The sequence below is a fragment of the Thunnus maccoyii genome, chromosome 22 (assembly GCF_910596095.1).
Source record: "Thunnus maccoyii chromosome 22, fThuMac1.1, whole genome shotgun sequence".
In the NCBI taxonomy this organism is placed as follows: domain Eukaryota; kingdom Metazoa; phylum Chordata; class Actinopteri; order Scombriformes; family Scombridae; genus Thunnus; species Thunnus maccoyii.
In genome coordinates, this window is record NC_056554.1 from 5591709 (window position 1) to 5619623 (window position 27915).

A 27915-nucleotide genomic window follows, 5' to 3' on the forward strand; every position below is an offset into this window, starting at 1 on the left:
GATGTAAGTTTTGCTTGGTAAATAGTATGTGTAGTAACTTCACTAGAGTGCTGTTTACACAATGGCTGGTGGTCCTCACTCATCAATGAGTGGGCAAAATTAGATGTGGGAGCCAGTCAATTTGAGTAAGATTCTAATTGACAAGAGATAAAACCAATGGATTGTGTAAGGATGCAACTCTTTGGATTTTATTGGTCACACTTATGGACCAACCCTTATTTGATAAACCAATTAATGGAGGCTAGAATTGATTGCCCAGGTCTTTGACCAATTATAAGCCTGTGTTTCCTAAAGGGCGGCTCTTTGCCATGGAGGGGTGGGGTGTTTGAGGTCATTCAGTCAGTCCCTCTCTGATTCACTCTATCGGCGTGTGTTTGAGGGGACGGGGTAGTTGGAGTAAAGGAGTCGCCGGGCGGCAGTGCATCTCAAAACGCATTTTTTTGGGAGCGAGACACCGCTGAAAATTGCACCACAGACTGAAGAAAACGACCCCCCGGTGACGACTTCTGTGAAATTTATTCAACGCAACGACTGCGCCACACGCACAACCAACAAACGCAGCCAGGCTATATCAAATGCTAGCCAGCTAGCATCCCTGAAAACGGACGGGATCAAGGTGTTGATAGCTAGCCTCCCAGCTAATTATCCATCAGATAGCATCCTTAGCTTTGCTTTTCCTTCTCGCCGTTGCTCGTGGCGGCGCCTCTCAGCTCGCGAGCACCGAATCCCACACTCAGACAAACAAAAACAAGACAACGGAGCCTCCTAACCGGCTGCTCTTGGAGACAGCGTCTGCGTTTGCATTAGTTTGACACCATCACACCCATCTCCCCTAACCCCTCTTCACCTCTTACCCCCACCCCCTACCCCCTCTCTCTCTCTCTCTCTCCCTACCACCCGAAACACTGGAAATCCACAAGCGGCCGGAGAGCGGCGAAGGGCCGGCGAGGCTGGGGGTGGTACCGCTACCGGACTCGCAGGGAGTCGTAACGGCTACAGACAAGCACAGCCGTGGGGATCTACCGACGAGCATGGACGGGCTGGCCGTGGAGGTCCGCGGCTCTAATGGGGCCTTCTACAAGGTAACCAGGCTACAGTCGTAGTTTCTAGTTGTCCCAGTTGAAAGTTTTGTTTCATGAAAAACTGCCAGCCCCAGCTAACCCTCACTTGGCTAACGTTAGCTCAGGCAAACAAGGGTGTTTTTTGCGTTGGCCATTGTGGGGTGGGTAGCTAGCTCCAGCTAGCTGTTGAGCTAGGTACACTTGTCACATCATCTTGTATGGCCTATATTTGGTCGTTTTTTTGGAATTGTCAATATGACTACAGTCTATAGCATTGGAAACATAGTCAAATAGCTATGATATGATATATAGTGTTCCTTATAACATATACCATTGTCCTGAAATTTGGGATGTAAGCATTTAAAATACAAGCGAGCTGCTAATCAGACAGCAGTTGTGCAGCTCCTGCGTACAAATATGATGAGATGCTAAATTAAAGATTGCATACTTCTTGTTGTTTAGTAGCCCAACCCACGTTTTAGCCACACTACTGAATCTCAAGAGTCTCCTGTTTACTGCTTTGACAAGGAAACAACTAGTGTAGGTTTCTGTTTCAATTCTGTCTCATTTTCAAAAGAAAGTGTACTTTCATATACAGACACATGACTTTTAGGCTTTGTTACAGCTGAACACAACTTTTTTTTTCTTTAAACATCAAATACAGATGGGAACTTGGTGACTTCACATTAAATTCTACACATACACAGAGAATACATTTCAGTGTTTTTCTTATTAGCCAGTCATACAGATATGGGTTCAAATGGACATTTGAAGATTTAAAAGGATTTTAGCTGCGTATTTAGCCTAAACACTTATAGTGGCAACCCTAAAGATGAGGACAGCATGATTGTTGGGGTTAGGCAAATAACCACACTCACCCTCAACACCCTTTCTAGTCTTAACCTTTACGACATGTCTTATTTTTGATTTCTCAGTTCAAACACATTTCTTCTTTCACTCTTGTGTCTTTGGGTGTTCAGCAGGCCAACCGACTGCCGGCCCTAACCACATGGTGGTTTAGAGATGAGCCTATATTTACTCTCCTTATGCTGCTTCACCTGTCGTTCTGTTTTACAGGGTGACAGTTCGGCTCTGGCGTGAATGAACACTTTCCACTCATCTCTATTACGTCCATTATCTCACAGCTCTCATTTTGTGGATGAGTTGGACACTTAACTGTGTTAGTGACATTATAAATGTCATATTCCCGTAGTGATGTTGTCCTTGATTCGAGAGAGTGGGGCAAAAGCTTTTCCTGTAGTGATTGACACATGGTGAAAAAAAGATTTTGCTATTTGAATGCACTTCATTCACCTTAGTGTCACTGTGAGTGACTGTAGTTTTAACTATTAAAGGATGAACCACGATCATATTTATGAACCTGAACCTGAATCAGGAAAATGGCACTTTGTACCGTTTATGGTCTGCGCCTTTTGCAGCAGCAAGCACATACCAACCTAGCTGATAAAAGCCTAAATGGAGATTCAAACTGTTTTTGGTTTGTGTGCAAGTTTCCACATTTATTTTTTGTATTATATCTTATATTTACAAATATCTGTTTTTGTGTTATTTTTCATGTATTTTATTATATTATTGTTAGTAGGATATTAAAATCTGTAGTAGTTTTTTGTTAGAATTGGAGGTTTGGAAGCCCGGCTTAGCTTGCCCAAAATGTCTTGGTCACCACATGGACCTGCATGTGGCTGCTGGCCAGAGGATGAAGTGACGTAATTACGACACTGCCTGTGCCCCCACTTTTCCCCCAATCGTGTCATGTCAGAAGGAGGGCTTGCCTGCCCTTTGACCTGGTAGTACTTGGTGGAAGCAATACTTAGACTGACATAACATGCACATGCAGCTGTCTCCTAATGTGACCTCCGGAAAATGGCAGGATGAGCACTTTTTGCAGTGAGACCTGTCGTCGCAGCTGGCTTCTTTTCCAGAAGCTAGCCAGGTCTAGCGTCCAGTTCATGTGAGCGTTAAGAGTTCACAGAGATGCAAAGTCTTCTAAGAGCAGCAGCAATTGATAATCAAAGCTGGACTCAAAGGCCCAGTGTTCTCATGTGTGCACTTAATGTACACACACGTTTCTCCTTATCCTGGATGAAACTCTAGCCTGTTCGTCCAGTGCAAAGACAGCACCTTCAAGCAGGTGAATCCACCCCCCCCCCCCCCCCCCAACCCCCAACCCTCAAGCACGCTTACATATGGAGAAAATGCCTGACCTCTCTGTCCCATATACGGTAGTGTCACACTGAGAAAGACGCCACACCCACCACTTTCCTTCTGTCTCGTCATTGCTCAGCGCTGGGGGTGTCGGTCAAAGTTTATGGCATGCTGTGAGTGACAGATTTGCCATCGGTCTTGATGGACAAGCAACATATTTAAGCAAACTCTCTCTCTAATAGTTGTCTCTTGGCTATCGCATAGCATGTCCATATAGACTGGGTAGATTATGAATACATGCCTTCCCCATACATGCGTCCTCATGAAACACGCCTCTTGTAAAAACTATAGTCTTCCAACTTACACCCAAAGAGGAAGCTCCTGCATTTTAATTCTGTTTGTGTGTGTGCATGTGAGCGAGAGATTTCCAGGCTGTCTGCGCTGTCAGGAGGAGTCAGTGTTTCTCGTCACTTTATCTAGCACAGAATTCACAGCCAGAGAATTGTGTCAGTGATGTGATGTCTTGGCTCCCAAAAAGCCCGGGATGCTCTTTTTCAGCAACAGTCACAGTATCGGTCTAGCACGGTTTTACAAGCCAGTCGTCTATGTTGTTTACATGCAAAATCAAACCCCCACAGCCCCACCCCTCATCACTGTCTCTTGTGCATTCATGGGAATACGATTCTTTCTCTCCGCTTTTTTCTTTTAGGGTTACATCAAAGATGTCCACGACGACTCACTCACAATCGTATTTGAAAACAAGTAAGTTTGCTCTCTCCACTTTGTCTGCTGCTATATAATAAGTAGTCCTTACATGGGGGAAATGAAGCTTGAACTGTGGTAATTGAGAGTTACGAAGACTGGTCCAGTCTGGTGCTTTACCCAGGCATTCAAAATTGTCCTCTTCGGCACCTGTGCTTGGAATGCAGCTGTCCATACACGTCTCTAACAGTTTTTTTACCTCCTGCTCTGCCCCCACCCCCACCCCCTCGCCCCCACCCCCCTCTGCCTGCCTGATAGCATGCTTTCCTATACTCCTAGCCCCACCTACTGTCCTCTTCCACCACCCCTACCCACACATCCCTCTGGACCCTTTTTATCTACTTGGCTCAGAGAGTAGAGCCGGGTGCCCCTAAAAATAGTGACCCAAGGTATGCAGGGAGGGAGGGAGGGGTGGCAGGATGGTGGCCTGTGTCATTTTTGGGATGGTTGCACCCCCTCTCTTCTCCTTTTACTTTCTCTGAGCACATGGTGGTGTTAGAGTAGCTGGTTGTATAAGAAAGCGCATGAATGAAACACCTTTTCTGCTCTATAATGACAGTAATTCAGCTCCTAAATACAGTTTTTAAGATTATAAGTATAAGATTCTAAATCAGCTTTAGAGATTTTAGTAGATATCAATAATGAATTAACATAGAAATGAACCAGTTTTCATTTTGTGTCTATTATAATAATTCACCCTTGAAAGTCATTCAATGAACTTCATGGCACTCTGCTGAGCTATTTTCAATTTCTTTTATAATGTCAAAGGACATCATACCATGAACATAGTTACTTGCCGTCCAGACGCAGGTCTTTGAACTCCCTCGTTAAACTTAATGAACCATTTTCATTTTTCTTTTCATTATATCTCTTAATGTGCCGTGCAGCAGCGAGTGGGTAATACACACGTCATCGCCATCCCAATACGACACAAGAGAAAACGAGCTCGATCTGGGCTGCTGGAACTATGTTACAGGATTACATGTTGTTGACTTTGAAGTATTTGTGTTTTGTCTCTGTCTCGCTAAAGCTGGCAGCCAGAAAGACAGTTGCCCTTCAGCGATGTGCGGTTGCCTCCTCCAGCAGAGTACCACAAGGAAATTGGTGAAGGAGAGGAGGTGGAGGTAAGGCCCTCGTATCTCTCTGACTCAGAGTTTTCACTAACCTCATGTCTCAAGGCCTCGGCGTCTTAGCACCTCATCAGACGGACCATTAATGGATAGTACTGACTTTTGACTGACATTGCTGAGATGTCCATGCGGCCTCTAAATTAGGAAAACATCTAAAATTAGGAAAACATCTAAAATAAAACAAATCTACTTTTAGGCTCTTTTAAAGTATTTGTCTTACTGTAAAACAGCCAAAACAGCATCGGGCACACAACTACTTAAAAGTTTTTAAAATTTACATTTGTACATTTTTTTTAGTGCTTTTGGGCAGTAGATTAGAACAGGGTATTATGAAGTTATATTGCATATTGAACATGTATAATGTTGTCTGGGGGAAAGTTGAAAAATGTTACAATCAGACATAAGTTGTAGACATAAAAGCTGTGCACCAGAGTATGTTTAAAACATTTCATATTGTCTTTGCAATATCCAACAAGTTTGTCTCTGTTATTTAACATTTTCTCCATATCACACAGCACTTGTTAGTAGTAAACTATTAGGGCCGGGTATCAATTCTGATTCACAAGGTCCTGCTTCCTGATTCAGTTAGGAATATTTCAGTCGTTGTAAATTGTACAAGCCTCTAACCTGATGTATTATTTAAAAATATGAATGTTTACATTACGATTTGACCCCAAAGCAGTTACATTAATGTACTTTTTATTTAACATACATACATTTTGCTGTGATTGTCTCGCAAAGCTTTGCAACAGGCTCGGTGGTGCCTTCAGTGGAGCAATATGATCTGGCCATGAGATCTCGCACAACAAAATCTCGTGTGAGATTTTGTGCACAGCGAGATCTCGTTGAACATGGCGGGAGCTGCTCCGCTGAATGCACCGCCAAGCCTAACGCAGATTCAATTTGGATTTAAAACCCATGTGAAAAGGCATATATTAAAAGATCGATCTCGGGGTTTATGAATGTATATTGGAAAATTTAAATGAGGATTGATTGGATTTGAAAAATTGATTGTTTTAAATCCAGCCCTATACTTTCTATTTGCTTTATGTAACATCAGATTCTGTACATGACACAGTGCCTGACGTTTGCTTGCTGTCGTAACGTCTTGCACCCCCCTGCAGTCTATATCACACTGGGAGAACTGTCTATAAGTGTGATAGATACCCAGTGTATAGGTGTACAAGTAGTACTATTTTTCAGCTGTCATTCATCGCGTGTCTCCTTACAGGTTTACTCCAGGGCCAATGAACAGGAGCCATGTGGCTGGTGGCTGGCCCGTGTCAGAATGATGAAGGGAGAGGTAAATGGTTCTCAGGAACATTATCATTTTAAAAGCATTGACGGAAACAAAACTGAAATTTAACTTTATTTTAAAAAATTGTCTCATAACTTGTACAACAGTAAAACACAAAAAACAACATTATTTTGTTTTGTTGTCTTGTCCTGTGCCAAAAATACATTTTAAACCATGCAGTTGTTTTTTTTAATCAACTGTAATTTGTCTAATCTTCACAGCGTCTCAGATGATGTAGAAACACTTATGCGCTGAAGGAATTGTTCCTACCTTTTAGTTCCTGTGGATTAAATTTCCTGAAACTATTTGGTTGTAAAAAAAGGACTTCTATTATTGAGAAGATGATACCTTGTGTCACTGATAAGATCCAGCTAACCTTGCCTTCCTCTTTGTCTCTGTATTTAATAATCAATAATAGAGGCTAAGCTGTTATCTTTCGCTTTGCTTCGGTGTTATGTTGTATTGCCAGTAACTGTTTATTGAGCTCTGAGTACTGCAGTATGCTGTATGCAGAGTGAATACAGGGCTGTAGTAAGATGCTGCTACATAATGAGCTCAAAGAGTCAGTACGTCCTCATGTGGTCTCTCATTGTACGTTTAAGTAATATTTCCTACACACCCTGTGCGTCTTTACACTGACTTATCGTGTCAAAACGGCTCAGTTGGCTTGTTTTGAGGTATTTTTATTTCAAAATATTTGATAATTCGAACTCTCTCAGTCACCAGCATGAGCTGCAGGTTGATTAGTGGGTCAGTGGGATATGGAAAAGGACAGCTTTGCAGTGCTACTGTGCCAGGGGAGTTGCTGCTGGTGTAGTGCTGTTATTTGGAGCAGTCTGATAAGAGCCTGCAGGAATGTCTAGCGTTGACTGATGACTTTAATTCTGTCCTTTTGAGCGTAGAGTGTGCAGCGTTCATCTCGCTGCCTCGTTCTTTCACAGTTCCCCCTTTTTCTTTTCTTACATTTAAACATTTTTTTTTTCTATATCTCACTGTGCTGTACTATGCTTCTTTCTTTCATCTTATGTTTTCTCTGAAATCATGAATAAAATCAAATAAATGCATTTGTGTAAAGTAAAATTTCTTTTAAACTTGACAGTATCATTCATTTATAATTTGACAGTTGATTATTATTTTTTGAGTATTTTTGTATTTCTGCTTTGAATGATGGCGTTGTTTTTGGCTCGTCGTTAAAAACATTTTTATCTCTTGTTCTGTTTTCAGTTCTATGTGATTGAATACGCGGCATGCGACGCCACATACAACGAGATCGTCACAGCAGAGCGCATAAGGCCCCTCAATCCCAACAGCCCTTCCTCTCGAAACTCCTTCCACAAAGTCCCCATCCCTGTCCCAGAAGACCTGAGGGACATGTGAGTGTCTTGAATAAACATCATCATTGCACTCAGCTTATCACATGAGAAATGGGCGCTGCCAAGGAATTCATAGTGAGGAAACTGATTAACAAATTGTTCTTGAGCGTATGGGTGGGAAAGTTTACTTTTTTTTTTTAATACCTTTCCTAGAGTGTTAATTTTTAACCTCAGAAGTTTTCTCATTCAGCAGTGTTGTTACTAAGGACCAAATGAATAACAAAGCTGACTCTCCTGCGGATTGTTTTCTTATCAACAGCTGTGCAAATGACAACATTCACAAAGACTTCAGGAAAGCTATCGGAGCCAACTGCATCTTCTACAGTGCCCAAACACACGAACTCATTGTGCTGGTTAGTACTCTAAAACACACACATCAGCTGGGTCTCACCTCATTAACAAGTGAATGGTCATTGTTATATATCCATAGATGAAGAACTAATACAAAAGAGCTGCAATGAAAAATTTGAAAGGTTTAAATGAATTGTATGTCAGGGATTTCCTGGGTATCTCAGGCTAAGTTGCATTTTTGATAGAATAAATATCATGACAATCTCATATTTTTATCAGTTCTCATTAGGCTCGTCTGATACTCGTTCATTTTCACAAACACTGACTAAACAATCTTAGATTTTGAAGAGTAATTCTGAAGTTAAAACTTATTCTTTTGTCTTCACAGTCTACAAATGAAACCACAGTAAAGCGTGCCACTCTCCTGAGCGACATGCATTTCCGCAGCATCCGTACCAAGCTTATGCTAATGTCCCGCAACGAAGAAGCCACCAAACATTTGGAGGTAAACATAAATGCACGCACCCTGTGCACATAATGTGTCTGCCTTTTCTTGGATATTAATGTCAATTCAGCCCCTAGCCATCCATTTTTGATTAGTTTACACCTTTGCACATAAATCATATATATATGTTTCCCTTCCCAGACAAGTAAGCAGTTAGCGTCAGCGTACCAGGAGGAGGTGAGGGTCAGAGAGGACCTGATGGGCCTCGCCATCGGTTCCCACGGTGCCAACATCCAGCAAGCAAGGAAGGTGCCAGGTGTCACGGCTATCGAGCTGGAGGAAGAGAGCTGCACCTTCAGGATCTACGGAGAGGTACGCTGCTTAACGAGCTTGTGTGCAATTGTGTAATCAGGGTAAACACCCCAATATATGGATGAATATCCAGTAGTGCACTTTGGTCTGATGTTGATGTTGCATTGCAGACCCCGGAGGCAGTGAAACAGGCTAGAGAGTATCTTGAGTTCAAAGAAGACTACTTTCAGGTACCCAGGAATCTTGTAGGTGAGTGAGCAACATAACATTCCTGATGGAGCTCATTTTGTTGGTGACAACATCCCACTTCATCACCATAACATATACTTTATTTTTACTCATATATTCCCTCATTATAATGACATTCTGTTACCTTTCTTCTTTTTTTTTTCCTTTCTTTCCGTCTCACACAGGCAAAGTCATCGGCAAGAGTGGCAAAGTCATCCAGGAGATTGTGGACAAGTCAGGCGTGGTTCGCGTCAGGATCGAGGGAGACAACGACAAAAAGCTTCCCCGGGAGGAGGTAGGCAGGCAGGGGGCTGGCAGGGACGACACTGCCAGCAGCAAAGAGGTGAATGGACCGTTCGACTAGTCTCCAAGCCCCCCCCTTCCCCCCTCCCTGCTCTACAAAAAGCTACTTAACTGTAGCAGGGTGTAGACGTCCCATGTGCTGTCTGCTTTGACACTGTTCCTTTCTGCTGCTTTGTCTCTCTTGTCTTGTCACTAGTACTTATGTTTTCAATGCTTTCAATACACACAGCCCACTGCATATAACATATGTCAATTATGTTGGGCGTGTGTGGGCTCTTAGCTGTCTGTTGTCTCTGCTGGGTTGATATGTTTGTTTTTTTTTAAGTGTGCTTCGTAAGCATACCAATCATTTTAGAAATTGTAATTCTGAATATAATGCTCTTTTTGAGTAACGATCAGACCCAGTGATATGTCCCCAACAATGGGGCTGTGTATTTACAGGGATGATGATCTGTTTCCCTAAAAACATAAAAAAATTACACTCAACTCTGCATCTCTCTCTCTCTCGCTCTGTCTTTCATCAGGGTATGGTTCCCTTTGTGTTCGTGGGAACCAAGGAGAACATCAGCAATGCTCAGGCTCTGTTGGAGTACCATGTGTCCTATCTCCAGGTTAGTTCATTCTTCATGTTCACCAGTAGAGGGCGGCACCACCCTTTCCTCTGTTCCTGTCACTCAAAAAAAAAACATAAAATAGAACTCTTGCAGCTACTTTGGCTTTAAATAATTTGAATCTCACATGCGTTTCTGCTCAGAATATCTGTACACTTAGAGGAAATATGTTTCTTAGAAGCACAGCTCCTTTACGAGAGAGGGCAAGGGACGGGTTGTTTTTGGGGTGGTAGTGTGGGTGTGTGTCTAGGGTCGTTTCATATTGGTCACCTGTCTCCCTCCTGCTCAGCGCCACATGAGGAAAGCTGCTGAGAGCACCTCATTTTGCCCTTACCTCATGTGCTTTTATAAATAGACCCTCTCTCTGGGATGGGGTGAAGGGTACGCTGGAGTTTAGATTACCAGCTATCTGGACCCTCAGCTTCCAAAAATAACACCAAACCCCCTCCTCCTGCCTCACTTCCTTCACACCCCCTTTTGTCGCCCCCCCTTGAGGTTCAGCTGTCGTTGGTGGAGGCAGCTGTCACACTGTGAAGTGAGACCCCCCCCCTCCTCCAAATCACCCACCACTGAGCCACTATAGAAACTTGCTGTCAGTGCACCGCTGCTACTACACGTCAATGCCCCCCCCCCCACCCCCCCAGCCTCATCTATAGAGATGGCTCATGTGGCTCAGCTGAAGAATTGGAAATTGCGACACTCCTAAAACATCATCTAGTAGTTACATGTTTAAAGATGTCTTTAAAGTGTCTTTAAACATTATAAACTCATAACTTTGGTTTTATCCTGCCTGAAAGATAGTTTGGCTAGTTAGTGCCAGAGTGTCATCCCGGGGACAATAGAAAATGTGTTTGGGATGAACAGAGATCTTTTATATATCATTTTTTATTTATTTATTTTAAACCATTGCTCAGCAAATGACAAACTAAACCTAGCACTGACTACAAGGGAACGCGTCTTCTCATGCTGTTACCATAGTTATTGTCACTGGCTGGCCACTCAGCACGAGACCTGAAATGTTCCAGCAGTGCCGTTCCATCTATCCCCTTAGTCACAAAGGGCTTGCTGGCAGGACCTTGCAAATACGTTGTGCTGCAAATCTCTGTTCATGGCCCTCCTGCACAGCAGTATGACTCAGTGAAAGCAGTGAGAAGTGGTGGAGAAGTGGCCTCAGGGCACAAAGACTGAGACAACTGAGACCGAGACACTGAATTTTTCCCAAATGATGTGTTCTCTTGTTTATTTTTTCTTAATTCTGTTTTTTTTTTCTTACAGTTGAATTCACCATTCATCATTCACCATACACAATACATTCACTTCAGGATGGTTAAAATTGTTTTTCAGGATGGTGGTGAAAAAAGTTAGTCTGGAGAGTGAAAGCACTGGCTGTCAATATGTTGATGTGGGTTTCCAAGGGATCCCCAGCACAATATTTGCCCAATAGAATATTGAAGGAATGACTGTTGTAAGCAGAAGGATCACTGTTGTCATTATTATTTTCCCACATCAAAAGCTAGTTTCCCCATTTTAGAATCCATGAGACAAACTCTAACTTATCAAATGGGTGTTTGGGTCAAATCTGTCTATTTGGGTATCAGTGAATCAAAAGGGCTGAATTTGTCCACAGTCTTATCTGGTTGGAACTTTGCACATCACTGCCACTTAGTGGCAAAGTGATGGGCTAAATAAGAAGCACAAAACCAGCCCAGGCCCACAGCAGATGTGAGTTTTAAGACCATGGCTCAATCCCAGTTCAATACAGCAGAATTTATGTGGTATTTTTTAGGCTGAACAAACTTGTGTCTGTGATGAAACAATTTCAGACGTTCAGTCAACCAAATAATCAGCAATAAAATCTCTGCTTGCTGTGAGTAAAAGGCATTTTAATATTGCAATTGGCTTTTTTTGTGGATTTATTAATCATTTTTTAATCATTTTAGAAATGATCTGTATTTGATAGCAGTCAGTGTATAAGTCCATGTAATCCTGTCTTTGTCCCTAGACATGTGGATTTGATTTAAGGAGCATGCACGCTTTGTTTGTAGTTGAACCCGATAATGCCTGTTGGTCAGATGATCTGCATACGATGGTATCACATAGAACATTTTTGGCACGTTGCGTTATTTTGTCAAACTGGAGGTGGCCCAGGTCACCTTGTCATGCTAAATGGCTCAGGGATCTTATGTTTCACTTAAAGCAGGAGACGAAAAATACATTCTATCTGATAATAAAATATGGGTGCCATACATGAGTTATTTTGTAAGGCAGATTTTGTATGTTTTTTGTTTGTTTTTGGGGGGTGGGGGTATTTGGTTTAAAATAAATGACACCATGTGCTAGGGAACAAACTATCTACCACTCTTTCTCTGTCTCTGACCTGTAGGAAGTGGAGCAGCTGCGTCTAGAGCGTCTCCAGATTGACGAGCAGCTCCGTCAGATCGGGGTGGGGTACCGCGCTCCTCCCAGTCGAACTGGGGGCCCTGGTGTCGAACGGGAGAAAGGCTACTTGACAGATGAGAGTAGCAACTCGCTCCACACCTCTCGCACCTATGGGGGCCGCGGCAGAGGACGCAGGGCCTCCAACAGCCAGTACTCTGGATATGGTGAGAACGAAGGAGCAAGAACATTCTTTCACTTTCACTCATAATCGATTGTTTGTGTTATCTGAGAGTGACTAGTGCAGTGCCTGTTCAAAACATGCCTGTTTAGAACGGACCAATGGCCTGGCCTCCGGCCGCTACTTCAACAGATAGAAAAATTAATACTGTTGATGTGAAGTGTGAATGAGTGTATACACCAACAACATGAAGGAAACTAACATTCTATTAGGCTATACACAGATGTTATAAATAATTAGCACTCTAATAGTAACTGTTCTTTTCTCATTTCAAGTAATAAGTAATAAAAACTTCACAATCGCAACGGTCTCAGGGCATATGAGATAAAGTGATTTTTAACGGCCAGTGGTGGAAAGTATTTCTTTCTTTTTACATGTGTAACTACAGTCACTGTGTATGGGGCTCTGAGCGCTTCCAATATGTGGGTGACCTACGCTCAACAATGTACCTGTGTAGTCACTCGCTGCTGCTGATCTGCTAAACATGCTGCTAACGCTATGCTTTCTGTCTACACGTGGGGTAAGAGTGTCTATTCTTGATTAAAAGCTCTGTTTTCCTGACATGCTAGAGTCAGTGAACAGAAACCTGAAGCTCCGCCCAGCCCCTGCTGGGGCTCGCTGATCGTCAATTTACCCAAAATTTTTTAATATTAAACGTATCCGTTTGGTCCAAATTGCACCAAAGTCAACACTGCACTCCCTTTGGTCCCCAGCCACACACCCGCCAAGTGTAGAGTCGATTGGATAAACAGTTTAAGAAATGCACGAAGGACATACATACATACAGACAGAGATTCTCTCCTTTAGTAGATAGATGTGGAAAACAGAAGAAAGTTGCAGTAATTTCTTTTTACTTTATTTCTCTCTGTTTGATCCAGGCACAAACTCTGAACTGTCCAATGCGTCTGAGTCGGAGGACGTTATCGACCGAGACCAGCGGCCCCGTGGAATAGGTGGAGAGGAGAGAGGCTCCCGACGGGGTGGCAGAGGCCGAGGCTCCAACTCTGGACGAGGCCGTGGAGGGCCAGGGTCCAAGCCTTCCAACTCCATCAGCTCAGGTAGTTAAATCCCATGTTCAGGTTACTAACAGACATAGAACTATTCCAACTCTGAAGACTATTGACCAAAGTCTGCCAAGTTTTGAAAGCTTTTCCAAGTGGTCACTGCTGCAGTATATGAGAGTGTGGGGTTTAGAATATGTCAGGACACTTGAGAAGAAGGCTTTTCAAAGCACTTTTCATTCATTTATACTGGTCTTACAATAACACATTTAGTTGTTTTGTTTTTTTAAATAAGGATGTCTTTGTGTTAAAACTATAGCAAATAAATAACAAGACTAGGTAAAAACCAAGTATATGGCCGGACTGTGTATGGTCAATGTGTGAAATTGTGGCCCATTTGTCACAGGGATAGTCAGTGGTAGTGTCTATAATGTGAATTCCTGGATATTAAATGTTCATCTGCAGTTTTCTGTAGTGGTCCCAGTAAGAGTCAAAAAAAGGTTATAAATGCAGTTGCAAGAACAATAGCCTACTTTCCATTCATATCTTGGGATGTTTGATTTGAAAAAGAACTTACTTTAATTCTAATTATAAATATTCTAATTATATGTTAACTCCTCCTGCTCTTTCATCTGTTTCTATCTGTAGATGTCTCTCGTTTTTCTAAGACTCACTCTCTATTGAGTGTTTGATACAGTGATTGTTAATTGGGGTACTTTAACTGTGCGCTATCCCTCATGCCTGTCGGCACATGGAGAGCTGTTTTCTCTCCTGCTCTGCGAGCTTGCACTGTAGCTGCTCAGATGCAGCTAAAGCCGTGCAGGCGAGGTATCTCATGTTCAGCAGCCCCAGACACACCACCGGGTGTGAGCTGCTGACATCACCCTGAGGTGCGACATGTTGCTTTCCACTAGCGCTGAGGCTGTGGACCTCACGCCGGGTCAGCTGCAACAATACCTCTACACGCTCGTCCAACAGTCGTGCATGGTGTGGGAGTACAGGTGCAGACCGAAGTAGGCCATCTGTTGGCTCGGCTGCAGGGCGCCCTTAGCGTGTGATAAATTTGGAACAGTCAATGAGTGGAACTACTGAGAACGCAATTGAAAACTGTTCAAGCTGATTTATTTTGAAAGAGCAATGGCCAATGGGGAAACTCCAACACTCGGCGGCCGACCAATAGTGTAACTTCATCAGTCAGTCAGTCAGTCATGCACAACCGTGGTTATAGTGCTGGCCCCGCTGTTGTGGTCCAGCCAAAAATGAGAGAAGATTGGTGTAGTTGCAATGCTAATTTCCTATTGCATCTCCAGTGCTGAGGGACCCGGACAGCAACCCATACTCTCTGCTGGAGGGTGAGGGAGAGCTGGCCGACACAGACATCAGTGAAGGCATGGGAGGAGACCGCCGCAGACGCTCCCGCCGCCGCCGCAATGACCAGGAGCCCAGCGTGATGGACGCTGCTACAGAGTCAGACAGCCAGGCCGGCCCCAGCGAGAACGGACTGGGTTAGAACCTAAGTGTTGTATTCTCATGATTTGTGTAAACATACATTTTTGCCATGGCTCTTAATAGGAATGCACCAACACACTCTTAGTCTCTGACATTAAAATCAAACTGTGACACGATCAGTTACTGACCTATATTTTCTCATTTGACTGTTAGATGAAGAAGCCCGTCCTCAGCGCCGCAACCGAAGCCGTCGCCGCCGTAACCGTGGCAACCGCCCAGAGGGAGGTTCAGCCAGCCGTGACAGACAGCCAGCTGAGAGTGGTGAGTCTCTGTTTTTACTAGTTAACATTTTCTCCATTACAATGAACAATACATTCAGTGTCAAGATAGGCTTTAATTTATTTATTGCTACAGTTAGTCTTCCTTAAAGGGAAACTGGTATTTTTCAACCTGGACCCTATTTTTGTCTAAGTGACTAATAGGGACAACAATTTTTGAAATTGGTCCAGTATTGAGCGAGAACGCTTCAGCCGGCAGCCGCAAAATGGGCTGCAATGTAAACCTTTGGGGAACCGAAAGCATCCCGTCAATGTACGTCCACTAAAAGTGCTTGTTTTTGCTACTGACAGGCTCTGTGTCTGACAACATTATGAAAAGGACCCTGCAGAGAAATAAAACGTTTTTCTTCAGCTTTCTCTTGATCCAGTCTGTTTGTTAATGTGTCTAACCAAGTTGAGTTGCTCGAGGACAAGTCTCGTTCTGAAATCTTGCAAGAATTGAGTTGTCAAAATCAGCTAAATATTCAGCCATGACAGAGTTGGGGAGAGGAGTGACGGAAGGAGTTTTTTGTGTTGGAGTACAGGAAGCGTAGCTTAGTGTTATCTAAATGATTTTGAAAGTCATGGCTGAATATTTATGCTGATTTCAACAACAACTCAGCTCTCACAAGATTTCAGAGTGAGACTTCTCCTTGAGCGAGACAGACCGGATCGAGTGAAAGGCAAAGAAAAAAGTTGAGCGAGAGCGCTGCAGTCGGCTGAAGCGCTCTCGCTCAACTTTTTTCACACACTGTTTCCAACGGTTTTTTGTTTTTTTTTCTACTTTCAGCCTGAGCCAAGGTCAGCTTGTGACAGATCACTTTATATGGTCATCTGCTCCACGCACAATGCGAGTTCACTGCTCCGCTAACATTATGGCATTTCTCCATTGTTTTGAGGGCAGTCATGCCAAGTCATGACTCGAGTCGAGCTGGCATGCTGTGAGTGTTTTTCCATTTCACAGCAGGGCAAAGTAAAATAAGTTGTTTATTTGTTGGAGGTGTGTTGGTCATCTGCAGCTATTCATCAAACATCCATCATCACTGTGGCTGATTCTGTTTGTACTATTCCTCCCTGCACTGTTTCTAACTGATCTGCTCAACAAAGAGCTCCAAATATCTCCATCTTGTTGTGTCGCCAGGTTTAACTCTGATACATGCTGCCCCTCAGCAGGCTTCTGGAAAGCTGACCAATCAGAACAGAGTGGGTTCTTTGGGAGGGGGGTCTTAAAGAGACAGGAGCTAAGACTGCCTGTTAAGAGACAGAGGCTGAACTGAGGAGCTGCATAAAGGGCCAATATGAGATATATAAGGAGTTTTTTGAAATGTGAATCATGCAAAGCTACTCTAGTGTCCCAGAATAAAAATATAGAGCTTGAAATGAGCATAGGTGCCTTTTTAAAGCTATTCCTGGACATTTTTAAACTATATCCACAGCGTATGTACAGTATATCCCCCAGCTAACAGATTTCAATGTTTGCAGTGACTGTTGCTGACTACATATCCCGTGCTGAGTCCCAGAGCAGACAGAACCTGCCCCAGAAGGAAAACCACGCCGGCCCCGAACCCAAGGTACCCAAGGAAACCAACATATCGACCCCGCGTGTTAGTCTCAGTGACATAAATGCAAATAATTTGACCATTCTCACTTTTTCCTACCCTTTTTTTTACCCACAGGAGAACGGGACCAACGCCAAGAAGGATGAACGAACGCCCTCCAAGCGTTCCCCCAGCAAAGGCATGACCTCGGCCAGCGAGACTCTGACCTTGGTCAACGGGGTCTCGTAATGAGACGGCCCTGACCCTCGCGAACCCAAGTCTAGAGCAAGACTCCATGGCAAACTCTGTCCCTGCTTGCATTAACTTAAACCTTAAACAGATGAGTGAAAAGTATCTGACAAAATACCTGAATTCATACTATGAGAGTGAAAAAGTACAAAAAAACGACAAACGCATCTACTTAAAAACACACGTTAACGGTGTATGCTATCCTATCTATCAGTACTTAGTGCTTATTTAAAAAAAACAACTAGCTTGCCAAAAAAGAGCTGGTGGATATGACTTGATTTTTAAAGAAATACTGAAACACGAGAAACAGGACGAGACTTTTTTTTTTTTGTTTGTTTGTTTTTGTTTTTGAAACGGTTGTCTTTATTTGTGTCTTTTTTTTTTTTTTTTTTTTTTTTCTTTTTTCTTTTTGTTATGTTAATTTTGTTCATTGTTTATCACTGGTTTGGACTTGGCGGTCGCTCTCTCAACCAAAACAGACGCGTCTTTTAACAGTGTTAAAGTACAGACAAGAGAGATGTAAGCTGCAGGGAGTGGCATACGAGCAGACAGTCCAATAGCTTATGTGACGCGATGTTCGCACACTGAACCTGGGAGTGGAGACAGACAGACAGATTGGAATATTGATAGACATTGTGCCTTGAATTTGAAAAAAACAAAAAAACAAAAAATAAAAAAAAAAAACTTGAGTTTTTCCATTAAGTTTGTTTTTGTTTCCTGAGAGGAAGAAAAGAGGGAGAAGTGTTCCTCCGAGGTTTGTTTTGGTTCCAAGGAGAGAACAGGAAGTGATAGGTAAAAAGAGAAGAGGATACAGGGATAGAGGGAGTGGCTGGCCAACGTGAGGTAAAAGAAGTCTGGTGCCAAACACGAAATTCAAGGCGCTTGCCTTCAGAGTAGAATGGACAGCGTTGGGGGTCAGCGCGTGCGTGTATGGGCGTGCGCGCGTATGTGTGTGTTTGTGTGTGCACAGTTGAGATATTTGGCAACCACAAAACTAAACTGGGAGGGGTAAGGTAACAAAACGAACCGTAGCCCTGGGCGCGTCACACGGTGAGGCATCTCTATTTATCAACAGGCCTGAGAGGTGTCAGGTGAGGTGTCACTTCTCACTTCCTCTCACCTGTTTTAGGTCTTTCGAGGGTACAGGGTGGCACCCGTACAGCCTTGTAAACAGGACAGGCTGAGACCAGACAGACGGCAGACTTGAACTATAGATTTAGACTTAAAGAGAAATATACCGTGCCTCTTTCTCTGTGTCGGAGGGGGCGGCGGTGCTAGCTTCCAGCCACACTAGTGTCTTGATAAACCACTGCAGCGCGCAGCTCCGGATGCACACGAGGGCGACCACCTCTCTGGGACGGGTGCTGCTAGTGGGGGAGGGCCTGGAGACTGCGGACTGTGGGATTGGGACAGCTTCAAATGAGACGAGAGCCACATGACACACAGGCCCACGCTTACAGGTACACACACACACAGGGCATACACACCAGGTGCGAAAACGCAACAGCACGCGGCTGCGAGTCGGCGTGGTCGCCTGCACGGGCGCAAAGTAGAGGACCGCAACAGAAAACTTTAAACAAGCGAGGTGTCTGTCTTGTACCTGGCAGATTTGGGTTGGCAAATGGTGCAAGAGAGGGACTGGCATCCACAGTGGCTCTCTGCTCATGTTGTTACTGTTGTCTTGGTTACCGCTCTCAAGTTTTTTTTGTTGCTATTTCCACATCTTAGAAAATATTAAATAAAAAATTGAAGTGAAATCAACCTCTTCTCTGGAGATGAACTTTGATTTCTCTGTCTTGTGAGTTTGCAGTCTATTTTTCTAACTTGCATGGCATTTAGTTAACCGGTAGTAGGTGGTGCCTGTCCTGTGCATGAAGGAAGGGTGTTATTAATCTGACTTACAAAGCCATTGTTTCATTCACTAGAATTGCTGCTAATGTACACATTGAATGTCCAACTAACTTAGAAACTCTACCTTGAAGAGAGAGAAACTTTATTTGTGACTTAGAACATTTCCCACCCCGCTTATCTGCCCAGTTTTCTACTGGTGGATACGAGTCAGGAAGGGGGGACCCATTCCTTCACTCACAAGTTTCAGAGTCTCACAAAGTATTCAGTTACAAAGGGCAACATTGTGCATGACAAGCAAGCGTCCACACGACAAAGGTTTTGAGGGACAGATGAATGGGAGTGCGGTTGAATCGAGATGACCCAGATGCTGCTGTTATACATTTCTGCTCACCTGTATGTTGTGTTTTTAGAGTATGAAAGAGCACTTGAGTATTTGTACCTTGGTTCAGTTGCATGTGTGTGAGTGGAGGACGAAGCCCTATCTGGTATGTTTGTGTTTACCTTTATACCTCATTGTGTGAGTACTGTAATCCCTTATGTATCTGTATCCCTCATGTCCTATTGAAAGGCTGCTCTGTGTGTGTGTGCGTGTGCGTGCGTGCGAGTGTGCGTGTGTGTCTGTGTGGATGCTGGTTGTACAGTCGACTCCTCACTGTCAGATTTTGTCTCTGGTTTTCTCACTCATGTTCTGATGGCAATAAAGGACTTTTCATTGTTTGGTATACATTTTTTCTAAACTTGTTCTTTTTAATATATATGCCCAGACTGCCAGAGAAGCTCAAGACAAACAGTGAAGGGGAAATGATCTAAGATTATTCTTCTCTAAGTTAAGTAAATCAAAATGACTGCTTTCAAGTTATAAAAAAAAAAAAACAAAACGAATGGAAGACATAACTGCGTCACTGGAGTGTTAAATTTGTCTCAGGCTATTTTAAGCGAACCTCCTTTTCAGTTTTGTATTGAAGCATCACTGAAGTCCAGCTATTGTCATTTTTTTGGCATTGTTTTGCTTTCCCTCATCAGTATTACCCTTGAGTTACAATTCTACATGTGAACGACAGATTTTTCATCATCTGTGGTGTCGAACACTTACAGTGTTGCCCTTATGGATCCGTCAAACATTACTGTTAAGAGAGGGGACATTACCCATATTACTTTCTGATGTAATTCAGCTTTTAATGTGAATCAGAGGTACTCAGTAGAGTGACTCAGCATGATATTTACAGGCCCATGCTTGCTGTTTGACTGGAGACGGTGCATCTTAGTGAAGGTATTAATCTTTAAGAGACATAATCATGAGCACAGATGACTCCACATGTACAATGTCTATCAAAAGTAGCTCCACACTACAAACTAATTATATACAGTGTATATACGCTTACAGTGTATATACGCTTTAGTAATAGTTTATGGTTTTTGCAGTTAGTGTACAAAAACATACTTAAGCATAATTATTTTATACAAACAGGAAGTGGTAAAATACATGCAAAATGTTTGAGTCATTGAGTCATTTTTTGTTTTCTGGGGTGTTTTGCAGCTGTGAGGACTTTCCCCATTTCCTCTTTGCATTGCAGTGTGAGACAGTGGTGTTTATGGACAGCACACTAAAAAAATGTAGGGGGTTTTTTATATGCAAAGTGACCGTTTTGAGTATATTCAATGTTGTCACTTTTCCAGCGTGAACACTCAAAACCTGTTTCTATGTAGTGTGCACTATGGATTCGGGGCACAGCTCATCCAGAGGCCTGTGAACACTGGCTTTCTGAAAAGCCTTCAAATGCAACTTTCTACTCAAGAGTCTGTTCCAGGTTTATATGGTTGAGATGGGAGATGCTGACACCGTAATAGCCACTGTTACAATAAAAAAAAACAAACATCTGGGCTACTGTGGGTTAGACAGCATTTGAGAGAAAGTTGTGCTTTTTGGTGTACACTAAACACAACACTTGTGCAGAAATGCACTGTGAGGCGCTGTGAGGATGCTTCGCTGCAGCAGGTCCTGAAAGGCTTGTAAAAGCAGATTGAACATGAATGCAGCAAAACAAGGAAATCCAGCCAGATGACCTGATACAGCCTGCTGGAAACCTGCCACTTACGGGGTTGACAGTTTATCTTCTAGCAAGATAAGAGCTCAAACAGAAAGCCTAAATTACGCAGGAATGGCTTCAAAACAACAGTGTTAATATTTGATTCCAGACTTCAATCTAATCCAATATTTGTTGTCATGGAGTACATAGAGATTTGCTTCTGCATGTACAGAGAAAAGCCAAATGAATCAATCAAATCATTTTTTTGTACAATCATTTGTAAATTTCTTTTAGTTTTCTATCTGGTATATTTCCTTCCATCATATATTAAACCAGTTTTATAGCTTGATGAATGTGGCCAATCACTCAATTTATACATCAAAATTGAGATTTTATGCTATTTATAGAATAATCATATAAAACTGATGACTCAGTTCAGACAGTTGTTGATAACAAAGCTACAAGGGAGCCGAGGAAGAACTTGAAACTCAAAAATGTTACTGTGCTATAAATAATTAAATGCTGCAGTGAGAAAATTTGATCTCTGCTACTTTACATCTGTCGGCCTGTGTCTCCCTCTGCTGGACATTTACTGTCACAAGTTAGAGCCGCTAAACTTGTTGGTCATTAAAAAAAAAGTTTAAACTGTATGTGACAGTGACACACCACATGAGGAGGAAGTACACAGATATCCTAAACTCTCACTTTTTTAAACTCAGACTCATAAAGTGATATCTAAAATTGTATGTTGTACTTGAGTGCATTCATAAAACTGCAGACTTGAAAGATGAACTGAAGAAGTGTTGTGATTGCTGTAGTAATAATAGACAATAGTCAATAAGAATATCTTTAATATAACCAAAAGGAAAAGTGTTGTATAAGACTGAAACAAAAAACTTTGTCGACAAGAAAACTCCACTGAGCACCTTTAACTTGATTTCTGCTGAAATTTTTCAAAGTTGAGAAATTGTCCAATTCTATGAGTGAAAAAACATTTTCTCTAGTTGCCTTTTCTGTGTGCTAAAAATGTATGTTACATACATATATGGTGCAAAAATGGCCCACAGACTTTTGACAACCCTATGATTTTGAAGACACCAAATATTTTTTTTACACCATTTCATTTACAATACATAGCACTGAAAAGCACCCACATCGTTGTTTTTGCTCAAACACAAAGAGACTTTAATCTTGTTTAATACATTTCTGCCAGTTGAATGTGTGAAGTCGCCTAATACAGCTTTAAGATGCGGTGGTTCTCAAGGGCTCTCTAAATGGGTAAGTGACTTCATATTCATTCCATTATTTTCCATTAATACAAAATTGGGATTTCTGGGATATTTGGCCAACATCTGACTAACATCCCATGACTAACAGTGGCCGCATGCACTCTGAAGATAGGGCCTGGAAAACACAGGCTCCCAGGGGAAATACGTAATGGGATATTCCCTTCAGAACAGAGATTTTCCAAAGCTTTTCACTGCTGCTGTTTCACTGTCTTTCCTCACTGCTGGTGTAAATTACTCATTACAGGAGAAGAAACAGGAATATAGAGGGGATTTGAACAGTTCATTTATTTCTGCATGTGCTCCTTACATCTACATTACACCTTTAAAATGAGCGTTTTATGTAAGTTATCATTGATTTTCCACTGACTGAATGTACTGTAAGATTTTTTTCTCCTACATTATGCATTGTAGTTGACTGGATCATGATATATGAATATAGAATAAAGCAGTAATGCAATTTAAGACATCAGATATGTGAATTTTCCATTAGGGGAAATTTATTAGCTCAAGATCTTTTACTACATTAGCTAAGCTGCTTGAATACCCCTAATGCACTTTATTATTTTTGATAAAGTTACAGTAACTTGTACAGACATTGTGCTCTTCCGTTGTAAATTTACAGTTTCATAAAGTTACAGCAGTAACACAGACGCAGTTAACTTCAATATCCTGCCTGAGGGCGATTAATTTGACCTCAAAGGGTTTCATCAAATATATTTCTGTAATATTCTAAGAACCTGTTGCTTTTTATATTGTTTGTTAGAGCAAGAGAGTTCAAGCGGAGTTTTTTAAAAAGTCAGAATGTAAATGTGTGTTTTATGTGGCACATGACGTTTTAAGGATGATAATTTGTAAGACGGATTCATTATTGTCACAACATACTACAGTATAAAGATTTGACTTGTATTTCAACTGCTCATGACGAAACTTGACCTACTATCCTACAAAGACCGATTATAAGTGAAAGCCAAATTATCCAATCACAGTCCGTACTTTTTGAGCGACACGCCTGTCCACCAATCAGATTTCTATTTGTGTGCTCATTGGGCGGCAGGTTCTCACTGTATCTTATCCTACCGTCAGAGACTTCTGAGTGGCGCGGCGCGTCGATCCCAAGTGGTGAGTATTGTCGTTTTTATGTTATTAATTCCACATCTTTAATCGTAACTGCGTACGATTTAACTTTTAGTAACATGAGACGAAATCGACTAACACCTGGGAGCTAATGTTAGCTTGCTAATAGCAACCATTCAAGTAAAACGAGCCCGGCTAGCAGCTCTCCGACCAGGAAGCGCAAACACGGAAACCTCGTCGAGTTTAGCCTTAAATGTCTCCGCTGTATGTGAAGTCGTGTTGTTTCTAGACAAACAACAACATATAAACGTTAACGAGAGCGCAGTTTAACATGTCAGGCGGTGACATATGTGGTTATAGTCGCCTCGACTAACGTTACTAGCTTTCTATTTCCTGATGATGACGTTATTGAGTCACCATTTGCTCCCCGTCAGTACATGGTTGCCTGTGTTCACCCGTCCTGTCTTTACCGCCCTGTAGAGAAGCACACTGGAGCAACCATGGTGAAGATTTTCATCGGGAACCTGTCTCAGCATGCTGAGAAGGATGAAGTTGAAGCTCTGTTTGCAAAGTACGGCACAGTGACCGAATGTGCAAAGTACAAAAACTACGCTTTTGTCCACATGGAAGACCGCAAGGCCGCCACCAAAGCCATCCGTGAGCTCCATCTGTACAAGCTCAGTGGCAGGCCCATCAATGTGGAGCCCAGCAGGGGGAAGAACCAGGGCCCCGTCAAGCTGCACGTAGCCAATGTAGAGAAAGGCTACAGTGACGAGCTGCGTGCACTGTTTGAGGAGTACGGCACCGTCTCCGAGTGCTCCATTGTGAAGGACTTTGCTTTTGTGCACATGGATAACTCTGATGAGGCCATGGATGCAATGAAAGGCCTGGATAACACAGAGTTTCAAGGTAAGTCAACTTTTGATGATGTAGGAATGGATGGATTTTGGAAGTTCTAAGGGTTCCATACAGTTTAGTGTCTAGCAGTTTTGGATTTGAGGGCCAATGTTTTTCTCTCTCATAGGGAAGCGCATACATGTTCAGATATCAAAAAGCAGAAGAGCGGTGCACAAGGAGGATGAGTATCCCCCTCCGCCAAACAGAGGAGGCTATTATCCTCCTCGCTACCCAGGGGAGATGCCCGAGCCTCCCTACAGAGGTCGCATGTCCGCTTACCCGCCTCCGCCTCCGCCGCCCCCTCCTCCTCCGAGACGACCAGCGTATCCTGACCGTGGCTATGGCGAGCGAGACGGCTATGGGGTGGTCGATTACTATGAGAAATACAGAGCCCGTCCTTACAGCATCCCGGGCTACGATGACAGGCGTTCCAGTGCCATCCCCCCTCCTCCGCCTCCTCCTTCGGCGTTGGTTAGAGAACGTCTCGGGATGGGGTCCCTCGATCCATACGAGCGACGGCCGCTCCCCCCTCCTCCTCCTACGTCCTACATGGCCAGGGACCGAAGCCCCATCAGACGAGCCCCGCTTCCACCTGCTCCGTCAGCTGGTAACGGCTACCCCTACGAGCGGTCCCGGCTCTCCCCGCTGTCCCGGTCTCAGATGTATGCGGCCCCCCGCCCCAGGGACTCGTTCTCGGAGAGAGTTCAGCCGCTGCCGCCACCGCCACCTCGCTATGCAAGCTATTAGGCACACAAGAGTATAATACAAGGTGAGAACAGAGATGTTGAATGACCTCATAAATCACATTGCTAAGAGTTTGAGAAAATCTTTAAATTAATGCCAAATCAAAATGAATTTGATTCCATAAATTGAGGTAGAAACACACTTTAAACCATCATCATCAGCCAGAGCTCTTCATTCCTGCAGAGCTAATAAATCGATATACAATCATTAAACATTGCTAATGGAATCCTAAAAATATTTGCTGCTTTAACCTCAAAGATCAATCTTTGCGCGAATCATGATTAAAACGCGCTCCTTGACATGTGTCGTGTGCTCTCTCTCCAGGTTTAGAATATGACATGATCGTCGTCGTCTGCTGATGTACGTGGTGCTATACATCCCTCTCGTCTATGGCGGATTGCGTTGCGTTCGCCTGAGACTTACTGGAAGATACTGTATTGCGGAACAGCCCCGTACTTTAAAAACATACGATTCCATGTCTACAGTTCACGTATTCTCCTGAGCTGTTTATGCCTTTCTTGTTCCTCTGCTTGTTTTACTGTTCAAATCCTTAAAGTGTTTCACAGAATAGGATGCTGGCGTAGGTGCTTAGTCTATTTCAGTGTGACACACAGCACTGATCTTGGCCAAAAAAAACTATACACTCTGCTTTTCAATCTTTCTAAATGGAAATGGCCTCTGGAAGACTGTGACAGAATTTCATAACAAGGGAAGTCAATTAAATGAGAATATATGTAGTCTTTGTAAGCAAAATTATTGTAGTTTGTTCAGTCTAAGGGTGTTGGTTGATCACTAAATGCTCATCAAAAGAAGTTTATAAAATTCAGCGTATAAGTGCTTTAATATCTTGGTGTGGCAGGTTGTACATTAAGCTCTTAAGTTTTCCGACGCATGTAAAGCATGACAAATCAAAAGTTCCAGGTTGGTTTTGTTCTTTTTACATTTGTGTTAACTTTTTCTAGCGTAAACAGAATCTATAGCAACGTTATGTATGATTTTATTTACTTTACAAATTGCTTTTCCTTTGAAGGCTTTTTAATAAACACATGAAACCAAAAAACAACGTTCTAACTGTCAAATTATTCCTTGTTGGGTAGGCCTCTCAGTCTAATGACTTGGCACACAGCCACTATACACCAGATATCTTGAAAGTTACGCAGGCGTTTCACTCTTAACACGCTTTCAGTTTCATTCTTCACACCCTTGAAGTATCAGCTTGACACATGGTAGGTAATGTTTTCCCGTTCATCTCCAGTGAAAATACTGGACAACTAAGCAACCAGGCTTGCGATGAGACGTGAGGGAAGAAAATGAAATTTGTGGGCAGCTGTACCTTGATATTTTGATGACTTGGCAGACATTGTTACATTGATAACCGCTTTCTTGAGTCATTACCAAAATAAAATGCATACTGTATATGCAAACCTAAACAAAAAGTAGATTAAGACTTCTCCTCTTAGACCTTTTTTTTTTAAGTTGATGCAGTAAATGAAATCTGTAGCTGTCCACAAACACAGGAGTGACAAAACATTGAGCAGAAAAATTTACCACAAGTTCCGTTTCCTTAATTTTTCTGTAGCTACACAATGTTTTTAATCTGCGTCCGCTGGCTGCTACGTGTTGTCCCTGTCACACAGGAAGCTGCATCACAGTCGTCCATTGCCTACCTTGTGTCGAGCCAATTAGTTGTTTCCTAGAAGTAGTAACGATTATTAACTGAGCTTTGCGATGGGCCATGTTTCTGTCGTCTTGCGACATTTGTTCTAATTTGCATTCTTCATTTCTCTGTCATTTAGTTCACACAAATTATTCACACTTTCCATTATTGTCTTAACTCTCAACATGGCCTTTTATTTGTACCATAAATTGCATGCAGTCTTGGAATTCTTAGTATTTGTGCTCTTTGTAGGTTTTTAGACTCTATGCAGGAGACACCAGCTCATGGTAAGTCATCCATGGAAGATGTCTGCATCCTGAGGCGGAGCGGTGGGTATTGTTCAAACTTTACTCCAAAATACCTCTTACTAATGCAGTACATTGACTCATGTCTCTGTCTTGTGATCTTGGATACTGCTGTGTACTCGTTGTATAGTCAGAATATCAAAGTTGTATTCTCTACTTCATGGTTACCATTAAATTTGGTCTTAAATATTTGAAAATGTGTTATTTCTTTAAGCTGTGGGGAGAATGGGATTGCTGACCCCGTCTCTTTGTCTACAGGCTGTAGACCGGCCTGCTCTGCTGGCTGTAACGGGTCATGAAGTGAATTCATCACAAACTAGACAAGATGGGATCAGCTGGTCGTGCAGTTTAAGGTAATGCAGTATAAAATACTTTATGTCCATAAGAGTTTCTTTTTTGTGTACCCTGATTTTAAAAGCGTGTTGTTTTTACAGGAAGTGCATTTGGTGTTTCCGTGAAGGTTCGGCCCATTGGTTGGTGAGCTGGATTGACTGTTAAATCTTAAGGAAATCTGTATATTTACATTTTTCTCCATCAGCTGATGACACCAAAATAATGAGTTAGGTGAAAGAAACTGGCCTCAGAACAATCCCTACAGATTTTTAATTAAAAATGTAATTGAATCAAGCCACCTCAAACTTACCAAAGACACTTTTAAGAAGCTCTATAAATATTTGAAGTTGACATATGGCTAAAACATGTAATTGTGACAGGGTTTTGGTTTTGGCTCCATTTGTACTTGAAATTTTTGTGTGATCTTTTACATACAACTGTTCAACCTTTGTTTTGTTACTATCTTTATGTATCTTTACTATTTATGAACCTAAAACATATAAACATACTGTAGGTTACTGTATATGGGCAGTTGCACACAGATATTTGTAGCAATTGAAGTGTTAATAAATTGTATTTTATAAATCA

General features: G+C 42.5%; 2 protein-coding genes across 8 annotated transcripts; both read left to right on the top strand.

The window, feature by feature from the left end:
- Positions 1-331: 331 nt before the first annotated feature.
- On the top strand, positions 332-19725 carry fxr2 (fragile X mental retardation, autosomal homolog 2). Of its 4 annotated transcripts, none has more exons than XM_042400925.1 (17): positions 332-1082; positions 3937-3989; positions 5020-5113; positions 6351-6422; positions 7641-7789; positions 8049-8142; positions 8469-8585; positions 8727-8897; positions 9008-9086; positions 9251-9360; positions 9893-9979; positions 12363-12582; positions 13475-13654; positions 14908-15102; positions 15260-15367; positions 16846-16934; positions 17040-19725. In XM_042400925.1, the coding sequence occupies exons 1-17, from the start codon at positions 1032-1034 to the stop codon at positions 17148-17150; spliced, it is 1980 nt and encodes a 659-aa protein (XP_042256859.1). In that variant the 5' UTR covers positions 332-1031; the 3' UTR covers positions 17151-19725. The 4 variants fall into 4 exon arrangements, with proteins under 4 accessions (XP_042256859.1, XP_042256860.1, XP_042256861.1 ...); XM_042400924.1 differs by having other exon boundaries at positions 333-1082; positions 9251-9408; XM_042400926.1 differs by lacking the exons at positions 15260-15367; positions 16846-16934; positions 17040-19725 and having other exon boundaries at positions 9251-9408; positions 14908-15107.
- A 3604-nt stretch (positions 19726-23329) lies between these two features.
- On the top strand, positions 23330-27915 carry LOC121889523 (RNA-binding protein 4.1-like). 4 transcript variants are annotated; one of them, XM_042401535.1, is made up of 6 exons: positions 23354-23436; positions 23872-24300; positions 24416-25057; positions 26942-27018; positions 27209-27347; positions 27429-27915. In XM_042401535.1, the coding sequence occupies exons 2-3, from the start codon at positions 23892-23894 to the stop codon at positions 25033-25035; spliced, it is 1029 nt and encodes a 342-aa protein (XP_042257469.1). In that variant the 5' UTR covers positions 23354-23436; positions 23872-23891; the 3' UTR covers positions 25036-25057; positions 26942-27018; positions 27209-27347; positions 27429-27915. The 4 variants fall into 4 exon arrangements, with proteins under 4 accessions (XP_042257472.1, XP_042257469.1, XP_042257468.1 ...); XM_042401534.1 differs by having other exon boundaries at positions 27253-27347; XM_042401537.1 differs by having other exon boundaries at positions 26942-26976; positions 27253-27347.